This window comes from Thermobia domestica, chromosome 11 (genome assembly GCF_964235325.1).
Source record: "Thermobia domestica chromosome 11, izTheDome1.hap1.1, whole genome shotgun sequence".
NCBI classification, from domain to species: domain Eukaryota; kingdom Metazoa; phylum Arthropoda; class Insecta; order Zygentoma; family Lepismatidae; genus Thermobia; species Thermobia domestica.
The window spans coordinates 30,567,857-30,579,909 of record NC_137464.1 but is presented as its reverse complement, the minus strand read 5'-3'; the positions used below and the strand labels follow the sequence as shown (position 1 = coordinate 30,579,909).

Below are 12,053 nucleotides of genomic sequence, written 5' to 3'. Positions count from 1 at the left end.
TAATTTGTAAAATCTCCTGCATTGTTCACAACATTCGACCCCCTCTAAGTAATATAAAGTATATTCAATCAAGACTGCAATTTACTGTATACCTAAACTGCATTATTGGTCCAAAACTCACTATACCTGTCTGACACTGTCCTCCTGGTTCTGTATAATTTCGATATTGAAACGGACTCCCAATTCAAACAATACGCGTAACGTAGTCGCTAATGCTCTCCCCTTTGGTGTGAGAGTTCTTGTGTTCGATTCCCAGTGGGGACACTCGGTCGGAAAGATATTAAAGCCCTTTCAGACCAGTCAACTTGAGTGACTTTTTCCCTAGGTTTTCCTCATTCACACCAGACAAAGGTCAGGACGTTACCTAATATCTAGCGTCCCAGACCGCTTCCTTCCTTCCCTACTTCGCGGGTAATGTAGTAGTCGAGTGACATCACCGCTCATACGTGAAAGGCTAACATGACCATAGATGCCGAAAGCCTGGAAATAAAATTTCTAAACACAAAATATTTTTTAAAAAATACATTGTTACACATATAGATCATACCGGCGATTCCAAAATTTTGCGTCCCAGAGTCCTGAGTGACCGAGAAATTTTAATAGGTACAACATATACCTAATACTTTTAACGTAAAATGTCTGTGAATTTGAAATAATATTTCAGATTTTTATTTTAAATTTAAATCTACTCTGTTAGACAAACCGAGTTCCCTCGTGACTCCATGGTTAGGGTACGCATCTTCAGCATGTGAGACCCGGTGGAAGCTAATGGGATTCTTATCTCATGTTAAGTTGTAGCGCTACCTCTCATATATCTTGTGCTGAAAGAGATGCTAAATTTTAATCAACCAAGAGATAACGTTAGATAGACCAATGTTCTGGTCTATGAATCATTAGAGAATCTGTGTTTTAATTTTACACCTGCTTCATATCAGGGACTTGAGTAATTCCTGGGAGTCCGGATCCCCGTTCCCTTAATTCTGACTTTCCAGTAAATTTAATCTAATTTTAGAGGTGATTTTACACATTTTAACATAGTTTATCCCCATATTGAATTTCGACCCTTCTCGAAATAGATTTCTATGTACACTCATGTCCAAAATGATTGTCGTATATCTATAACTTCTTGTAAGAATATATTTTGATAATGATTTTGCAGGGTACTTTTAATACTGATACTATGTGTATAATCGGGAAATATATGTTTGTGATAAATTTCATAGGAAAATAATTATAAATACGAAAATTAGAATGAGTAAAACAAAATGTTGCTAAATGGACAAGAAAGTTTTATTTTCGTTTTATTGTTCTTATTTACTACTTTTTCGACATTAAATTTGCCATATATATGTCTTTGCCGACTATACACATACTAACATTATAAGAAATACCGGGCAAATTCGTTATCAAATTATATTCCTACAACAACATATCTACAGACACATGACAATAATTCTGGACATGAGTGTACATGGCTGCTTCGTATTCAGAACCTTTTCGGTTTAATCTCAGATAATGTTTATCTTGAGTCAAGATTACTCTAACTTTCTCCTATATAAATAGGTTAATGCCAGACTAGTATTTTTAATATCAGAACCAACTCTTTAGAAACATTTTCTTGTATTAAGTCCTATTAGAAGGCATGGCTGCTAGTTGGCCCCGGCGGTTGACGTGTTGGCCCCGAATTCTCAATCCCCCAATCACCATTATATCAATTGTCCACTGTTTATCCACAAGAAAAGCACACTACTATCTTAGATAGACACATTCTTTAGTAGCCACACCGTACTTATACCATGAAGATCATAATATAGAATGAGAGTACATGTTATGTCACAATATTTATGGGAACCAAACATACAGTAATCATTAGCATTTTTTCCACCTAGCCTTAGGATAGCTGAGATTTGTAATTTGTTGATAAAGAACTACGGATAAATTAATTTAATGTCAGCACTGGCGGTTTCAGTATTCGTGAAAAAGGGATACGATAAGCTGCAAAACAGCGCCCCCTGCAGGTAGCCGGAAATATTTTTCAGCGGGGATATACCCTCCGGAACAAGCAAGACAAAATGTTCTCGTAAGGACAAGAATATCAGTAGGCACCTGTGATCCATGAATTATATCAAGTACCCAGATTGAGTGTATTTATGCAAATCGTGTGGACATGCAAGCCTCATGGTGGTCGTAATGGAATTACCAACTATGGTTGCGACATGATAAAAGATCAGGAAAGAAATTATCAATAGTAAATCTTAATATTGTTACCAGAAATTGATGCAATGAATTTTCGTTTCGATTTAAGTAATTTTATTCCAAATTTATGTGTATATGCCGGATTCAACAGCAGCCACAGTTTCATTTAAAAGAAACACCTACGTACAAAGAATTTACTAATTTTTCACTTATCAATACTGCAGATTCAAGAAGTCCGAATTTATAATCCACTCGTTACAATGACACTAACCTCCATTCCCATGGTAATTTTCGGAACGATACGATGAAGAGATACACAATTTCACAATGTGACTTTGAATAACTGACCGCTTCTCGACTTTTTGGCTGATAAAATTGGCAACTACTGAAAGATGAAAGTAAACACTCAAGAGTGACTCAACAATGCCAAAACCACGGGATCGTGTTACAGAGACGATTGCGCAATACCGTGATATCATAAATCATGAAAGTGATCTTAGATCTCTTTCTGTTGGGATTCAAATTACTTTTTCTAGACCAAGAAATCAAACTTTCAAGAATTGTATCGTCAGGCCACTATATTTTCGACTCCCTTTTATATTCAACGATAGGAATTGTGTTGGATTTCACTATTGTTTTTGCTTGCACCAACATTACTCTAAAGGCATGGCATGGCATGGCCCGTTCTTACTTTAAGGGACGTGAGTTGCAACAAAATTTTAATGAAACACTCAAAGAGCTTGATGCGTACAGATTACCGCCGCGACTGTTCACAAGAATATTAGTTGCACACGTTTTCCACATCTTCTCTCTTCCTTCTGACCTTCTCTCTTTATTAAAATTTTAATTTGGCCCTCTTTTGTTTTGGTCCCTGTGTGGGCGGCAATGCCGCCTAGGAACCTGGGCCAGTCCGGGCCTGTTAGAAGGTAAGTAATATTGTTTAAGCCTCGTTCTCGTACGATTAAAATTAAAAACATAAAAATAAAAACTCATTTAACCCTTTTACGATGTATGCTATATTTTATAGGTATCATACGGGAATACCATGGTAATTTGGGTTACAACTCTCTTATTACACCCTTTTCGTCCTTTTATGTTTTTCAGTCACAGAAACATTGTAAACTATGTTTCATTAGGTTTTAGAGCTTACGCGTGTGATGGATAGGGGCTCTGACGTCATCAATTTGACCTTGAAAAAATAAAGAAAGCCTGTAGCAAGAGCTAGCTAAAAGGTTTTTAGATTGCAACAACACAAATATCAGTGTTACGCGTGACCACCAGATATTGCACTTATTCACTTTCTGTCTCTCTCCTCGCCCCTGAATAATCATTTCTTATCTATGTTTACAAGAGTGAAAGCCAGTGATTTGAAATTAAAATTCTGCCACGTTGACTGGGAAAAACTGTGCCATTGTTAGTTCTGGAGTTCACAACAACAATGAAGTAAATTTAGACAAATCCCTCTTTTTCTTATCACCCCTTTCAACCCCTTTTAAATTTTTTTTTCGTGCTTCCGATTCATTTATGAGCAGTTCTCTGAAAGGATCATGTTGCATGGTGGTATTTGTGTTCAAAAAAGATTTTGTAAACACTATAGCACGGCCAACAAGAGATGGTCTCTGACGTTTTTTATCACATGCGGTGGGACATTGCAGTCCCTACTTTGATACCAGTGTTACCACCCACGATCACTCTGTCTTATACCATTAATTAAATTGCCACTACAGTTGCACCGAAAAAAAACCTTGACACGCGAGTAGTGGCAATGTCACTGCGAGTTGTCAGAGACGTTCTCTTACTGGACGCACTATAGGTTCTGTTGACGATACAGGGCTTCGCAGAGCTTGTAAATGTATGAGTATAGAGTAAGAGAGGTCCGTGGGTCCTCGGTTTGAGTACCATTTCGAGTAGGACGTTTCGAAACTTATGATGGAGTCTCTATCCGAATCTCAAATTCGTGATGCCCTTGAAGGCTTTGACAAAGACGAAGAGAATGTGGAGAATGAGTTTGATTTTTAGGCAGAAAAAAGTGTTGATGAGAGAAGAGGGGGAAGGTTTGGAAGGGGATGATGGTGCGGTTGAGAGGAGGGAAGGCGAGGATGAACCAGATGATGGAAATATAGATGTGCGTTTGTTTGAAGGGGAAAACGGTGAGGAATCTTTTGATGACTCTGCTGCTCAATCTTAGGTCAGTGTCCTAGGAGGCAGCGATCCCTTGGATGAAAGTTGATCAGGGGAGTCAACAAAACATTGTGAATCCCCAGGTTCCACCCTTTACTGGAACGCTAGGGATGGGAAACTTCTTTCAATGACGCAAATGTGCGGCTGATTGACATGTTCTTTCTTCTTTTTGCTACGGAAAGTGTCAAACTGGTGGTGGAACAGACAAACTTGTATGTCTGCCAGTTTTTTAAAACCTGGTAGTCGTGCAAGGTTGCACTATGAGACACCTCTCTCTGTCGAGGATCTGTGTGTCTTCCTCGGTGTATGTCTGACAATGGGTTTATGTAGACTCAGTAAGTAGACAGACTATTGGACTACGAAGGAATATCTATACTCTCCGTGGTACCATCGAGACAAATCTGTCCTCAACATTAGGGGTGACAAGTCAGACCATTCCCATAATCTTTTTTAAGCGATATTCAAAATATTTATGAAGTTGAGAAACAATGCTGTGGAGGATCAGGTAAGCAGAGTTGTCTTGAACATTGGAAGGCGGGCAGATTTAAGACTTATTCTTGGGGGCGGGGAGATGAGGCTCATATTACGGTAGATGAATATGATTTCTGAGGTGAACCAGTTGTATATTATACAGCAATTTCATCTCACTTTCCTTTGTGGCAGTCGGACGCAAATCATCATATTTCTCCCCCAAAAATACATTTCAAATCGGATTATTGGGGGGACAGTACCCTCAGTTCCAAGATTGGAGGGAACATGTCTCCCTCATCCCTCCTGGGATTTGCGCCAGTGCCTGGTACCATGAAACCATGGCAGTGAAGAGATTCTGAGATGATTACACTTTGAGGATAACATGACGAGTTAGGAACGTAATTCCCCAATGTATGACGACGGGTTATGGAAATTCATTTGTTTTTTTGACAAGATAAGTAACCAATTCTTGAAAGAATACCACACAACAAACTGTGTAGCTATATACTGTGTAACAGAGGTTATTATATTGTTCAAAGGAAGGGTAGTATTTAATCAGCATATACCAAAAAATCATAAGCGATTTGGAATAAAGGTTTTCCAAGTCTCTGATTTTACTGGTTATACTCACAAGATGGAAGTCTGTCTTGGGAAATTAGGAGACATAACTCGTAAAGATCAATCTGTCACACATGACCTCGTTCTGAGAGTGACAGAGGAGCTCAAATATGTTAGCCATAACTGCTAGATAGACAACTTTTTTAGTTCACCTGCTCTCTGTGATGAACTTGCGTCATTTCGAATCCGAGCATGTGGCACAGTGAATCCTAAAAGAAACGGAATGCCACCTAATTTTGTCCCCAAGCAATTGTGACTAAAGAAAGGTGACATTCTACCGTTCCAAAGTGATGAACTGACCGCCATGTACTGGAAGGATGAGAGAGAAGTGTAGGCCTAAATGTTGTCCAACTTACATGTTCCAGCAGCCAGTGGGAATTTCTGTGATTAGCATGGCAACTGCCCCAAACCCAATATAGTTTTGGACTATAATAGATGTATGAGATATGTTGACAAATCTGATCAAATTGTCACGACATTTGGTATGAAGAGGAGAACAGTCAAATTGACACCCAAACTCTTCTTCCACTTTCTCGAAGTTGCGACTGTCAACTGCTTTATAATGGGTACTACAAGAAAGAGGGAAGGAGCGTCCCATGATAGGTTTCGGGAAATTCTGCTGGGACAGCTTGTGGAATTTGGGAAGGCTGGAAGTGCTGGTCTGTCACAGTCACATGTTCCGGGGACTTCAAGGAGTAATATCCCTGAAGCTGCCCGGCATGTGTCTGTGTAAACTGCGAAGCAGAGAAATTGCAAGCATATTGCAGAAGAACCAAGACGGACGACGTATATGTGCCAGGTCTACGTCTGTTCGTATCAAGATGGGATGTGCTGGAAAGAGCTAGACATGCTCTTATAAAATAAGTTCAGGCTTCTGTTCTATGTTTGTTATGTCTAAACTTTCGAGGAGGGGATTCTATTCTCAAAAGAATTAGGTATGGGTTAACTGCTGTATCGCCGGACCAATTTTAGGAATTTTACCGGGTCCATTGGAGAATTTATTTACGTAAGTTTGTGAGGAAGAATGAGTGAAAGTCAGGTAAGGGGAATAGTAAAAGTTAAGAAACTGGTTGTATTTGTTCGTTGTTTTCGATGTTGTAAGCGACACTGTATGTAGAGGCGGATTGACTATTTCGCGAAGAGGTACACTTGTTTTACTATACGGATACATAGATTGTAAATATATAGAAAAAATGGGCAAGTCTTTAATTTACCCATTTCATGTCGAGAACAGAACCCAACCAACCCTGCGGGGTTTCTAACCCGTTCCTACTACTACTACTGCTACTTATACTATGGACACGTATAGTAAAACTGAATGTCTAAGAAGTAGTCTAAAGTAACTTAATGTAATCCAACCAAATATAACCGAATGCAGTACATTTTGGTACTTTTTTCCGATTTTCAAATTGGTCCGGCGATACAGCAGTAATGCCTTAGGTATGAACTATGATCCTAGGGTAAATAGTGATTTGTTAGAAAAGTTTTACATTACGTTCCTTGTTTGGGGAACTTTTAGGCTTATTTTTCTGATATGTGTAGTACAGTGGTAAATATTTTCCCCGTCCTTAGTTTTCAAGATATCTGATTGACATTTTGCACAGTCGTCCAGTACACCTTTTAGTATTTTTTCAAGTGATTTTGGGATCTGTACGTTCACACAAGGCCGGTACAGAGGAGTCGAAACTTTTAAATGAGGAAAGGGGACAAGCCCTTAATGACACTCGGAGACTTGCTTCACCATTGGCACTGAAGGAAAATCCCACGGACCATCTAATTTCCAAGACTTCCACCAACCATTTAGAGCACCACTCTATGCAGTTCTGCTAAGTGCGCATGGGCTTCACTCTTCCATCTTATGGTTTCGAGTCCATGCGCGTTCCAAATCACAAATCAAATTATCAGAAACAGGAGAGTTTGGCGTCAGAGAAAGCAGTCCACATTCGAGGCTTATCTTTGTACTTTGTTCGAATTCAGGTTTTAAATGCCGGGTGATCGGTCCGGCACAACCCCCAATTTGGAGGATCAATGGCTGACAGTAGTTTCGAAGAACTGGGCGATGAGGACGACACATCCTGACGCCGGAGTTAAGCACTAAAGCTGCTATTGAGGAGACTAATATTAGATTAGTATAAGTAGAACCGAATTACAGTGAGCTGTCAGACGAATTGCGGTAGGCTCAGGATATAGTAGAGCTAAACTTGGATAACATTGACAACCGAATAAGCAATTATAGGGTCAGTTAACCAAGTTCAAGAGAATATGAGATAAGTCGAGCTTAACCTGAACTTTAGATCGTAAGAGTTGGGGGGACCTGCTACAAGAGACTACAAATCTTTTCATCTATCTACATGTACGATGGATGTATCATGTAGGACAGGAGTGATGAGCGTGTGTGGAATGACAAGAATTCATAGTTAAAGTGGTGCTTCATCAGGGATCGAGTCTTAACATATACCTTTTGGAGTTGTCATGGACGAGCTTACCAAGGATATACAAGAGTTAGCAACTTGGAATATGCTATTTGCGGAAGACATTATTGTGATGAGTAAGACTAAGGTAATATTGCTAGTTAAATTAGTTGGAGAGGAACACTGAAGAACAAAGGGTTTAGAATTAGTCATACATATATATTGCCCATTTAGCAAAAATGTAATAAAAAATACAAGTATACAATTGGACGAAGAAGAGATCATAACAACGAAGAAATTCAAATATTTGGGATCAATACTACAGGAATATGCAGGAATAGAAAAATATGTAAACAGCAGAATTAGCAGCAGTTGGGACAAAATGAAGAGAAGCGGGAGTATTGTGTGGTCGTGGGGTACCAATATGCCTTAAAGAAAAAGTTTTTAAAAAACAATATTGAGACTTACCATATCATACGGAGCTTAATGTTAGACGATGAAGAAGAGAGAGGGAACGAAGTTGCAGAGATGAAGATGTTGCGGTGGATATGTGGAGTGACGCCGAAGGACAAAACTACGAATGAAGTGGTCCGGAGAAAAGGAAAGGTATGACCAATAGTAGAAAAAAACTGCAAGAAAGTAGACTGAAATTGTTTGGACATGTAAGCAGAAGACCATTGGAATACGTAGCTCACCGAGTGGATGCTATATAACTGAATGAGAATTTGAGCCCGAGGCCGGCCAAAAAAGTGGTGAGATTGTGTAACAATTTCTCTTGTGGCTTAATTAACGACATTATTTTATGTAATAACTGTTTTGTGCGTACGTGTGTCCCAGTGAAACTCCCGGGTGAAGGAAACACCAACTTTTATGTAGGTCCTGCTTATTTTTGAAGATCTGAAAATACTTTAGCAACGATCTTAGAGACGGTAGGGCGACCTGTCCGATGCATGTCTGCCACAGTTTGCCGACCTTCGTTGAAGGCTTTTACCCACCGTGCCACTATTCTGTACAATGCTGATTTCCCACACGCCTCTTGAAGCCCTTGATGACACTGTCATGCTGTACAACCTCTGGCACATTCAATCTTGATCCAACTTCGTTGTTCCTGTTTCGAAAGCATAGTGACACCTTTACGTTAGACCGCTCGCTCACAAGTGACTGTGTTTCCCTCGCTTGTGCGCCTGTCGGTGACGTGGGACGGGCGAGTCTATTTGCTTGGAGGTTAGGTAGGTATGTCAACAACGTGCGCTATCAGCGCCACTAGTACATTTCATTGCATAGTGTCTCCACGGCAGTGTTGCCACTATTTAAGTTCCAACCCTCGTATATACAGAAGAATTATTAATAAAATCCATTTTCAGCACTATACACGAATATAAAATGTTCGCATCCACGAATCGAGAGCACATATTCTATAGTAATGTATAGAAAGTATCCACTGCAAATAAACCCCATTTTGTATACCATTATGCATTTTCAGGCGCGAATTGCAATTGCATATAGGATTACCTCACAGTGATACATAACCATGTTAATTTTTTGTAGTATTGATCACACACACAAGTAAAACAAACTAGAAGTATATCTCTAGGAGGAATGCAAGATTGTATGTTCGCTGTGGAGTTCCTTTACACCGAGTACTAGGACAGCTTTGGGGTTCATGGTGTGATTGTTGGTTTCGGCATTTTGTGCATGTTCAGTGATAAGTCACTGCCAAGCAGAAGAAAGGAATAATACAGGAAAGGGACTTCACGTAGTTGAATCATACATGCTCCTTGCTGAAGAAACGAAGAACACTCGTAGGAAGCTTAAAATGTCTGTTTTACCATCGGAAAGCAAAGCAGGGGCGTCATTTCGGACTTCGCTTCGGGGGGGGGGGGCAAGAGCACCACCAACATAAGACTTTCGCGTTTTGTACTAGTATATTAGTAGGCAATCGATTAAAGTATATGTATTCCTCAAACTCTTGGGGGGGGGCAATTGCCCCCTCCTGCCCCCCCTAAATGACGCCCCTGAAGCAAAGATAACTGCGCAAATAAATAAATAAATGTTTATTGAAACTAAACAATATCGTGACTTATTGCTGGCTATTTGAAATTATGCAGAAAAGCAAGTTGAATAAAATAACCAGAAATTAGAGCTTATCACAACTGCCTGAAGAATGGTGAATATGACACAAAATAGAAAGAGGTGAAGGATAACGATCTTAAAAGCCGACTCCAGATAACTGGGGAAAAGGTTTAGAAGAAATGTACACTTCACACAAAGAAAATTTGTATTTGTTGATATTGTTTTGCGTTTATATTATTACTTGTGCCTCTCATAACTCATGCTTTTGTCTATGTAAAACATGAAATAGCACAAATGCGAGGCTCACAAGATGCTACTTTGGATTCGGGATGCTAAAATTTACGAGTTACTTCGGTATATGGCATCGATGAAGTAGAAGCTTAACGTTATAAAAAAAAAAAAAAAATGTGGTATTTGGCTTTCATTGTCCGTAAATATGAATGTAGTAGTTAAAGCAGACACTGATTCCACTTCAGTACAGGCACATTCAACGAAAGTTTAACAGCGTCTTTCCGTCATTTTTTTCTCAGAGAAAATTTAATAAACATCACAATGTCAATTATGCGACAAGATGACTAGAAAAACTGCTTAACAGAGTGTGACCGGTTCTCGCTTACTATGCAGGTGAATTGCATGGTGAAAGAAAACATGAAATTTCGTAACATGCTTTTACTCTTAGGTGCACCGTACAGAACATTACGACTCCGTATGAAGATTTTAAGCTTTTATTAATGAATGTATTTACTATTAATAACCTAGGGCCTAAATGTATTGTGGATAATTATCTACGATAGAGATAGTGAGACTTTGGTTCACCATGAATTAGGGATAAAAGTGATAGGGAAGGCGGGTGGACATCGTTTCTTCAGTTTCAAAAGATAACTATGACGTCCCCCACTTTCTACAAAAAATACAATGGGTAAAGATAGGCACTGGGGACGGCGTAACGTCAAGCATCCCTCTACCTTTTCAGATCCACTGGAGTATGTTAGCAGAAGGGGTCCAGAGGCACGTAAAAAACACAAAATTTACAGGAGAAATGAATGATGGAAGTACTTAGAATTAACATAACTTAACCTAACCTGAACTAACCTAATATTTGTAGAAATAAATGAAATTCTATCATTTTGTGAAAGATTATGCTGGACCCCACACTAACATCATATAACATAAACTAATTTAACATAACCTAAACTAACCTAATGTGAACAGAAATTACCAACATTGTAACATTTTTCAGGAAAAAGAGCTGGACTCCTTGTGCTAAACATAAGCCTCCTTAATACTTGATATAAACATATCAATAAACAGACAAGGATTATATTCATGAAACAATACAATGAACAATTTAAAAATGTAGATAAAAGTAAATAAAATGATAAATAATTACCTTGGACTTTTCCGTAAACTTCAAAATCTACGGAAAACAATTTCTTCCCATCGCCTTTTCCGAAGGACATGCTTTTTCGCATTATTTTGCTGAGTATCGTATTTCCTTAGTTACTTGCTACACGAACAACACGCAAATAAACTTCGTATAAACCACAGACTGCATTCTACTTGTGAGATTATTTTCTAATTGACAATCGAAATTTTCTTTCTTTAACCCAGAAGTAGGGTTTAGATTTTATTTAGGCAGCTTCAAACTGTATTCCCTATTATACTTACTGGTTTACTTGGTATAGTCCAAAATTTAAGTTAAAATTCCTTGTCAGTGCGGTTCCGTATAATCCTTGAAACCAAATTATTAGATCTTCTCTGAAATTGTTGATCTCTGTTGATATACATAAATTAAATTTTTAAAATCTTATCAGACTTGGAATATAAACATTATTATTTTTCCATTTGATTATACGGACTGGTCTGAAAAATAAATTTTAATTATAATCTTCTAATTATGAATTTTCTTTAAATTGCTTTATCAGATTTGTCCGTTTTTATTTATTTATTTTATATTTGAATTTCATTTAGTTGTAGAAATTCTATAATGGTGTAAATGATTTTCCAATTATTTGATGCCAGAAGATTTTGTAAACAGTATGGTCCATATCCAAGATTCCTAAAAATTGTATCCATTATAAATTTCCTTCCCTTTTTCTTCAG

General features: G+C 38.4%; 1 protein-coding gene across 1 annotated transcript in view; it reads right to left on the bottom strand.

Moving 5' to 3' along the window:
- Window positions 1-11,487, bottom strand: part of LOC145663996 (acylphosphatase-1-like) — a 31,900-nt gene extending 20,413 nt beyond the window's left edge. Inside the window, exon 1 of the mRNA XM_081730279.1 lies at window positions 11,341-11,487. Coding sequence (XP_081586405.1) covers window positions 11,341-11,422 — 82 coding nt within the window. The 5' untranslated portion in view covers window positions 11,423-11,487. The remainder of the gene's footprint in view (window positions 1-11,340) is intronic.
- Between the last annotated feature and the right edge of the window lie 566 nt (window positions 11,488-12,053).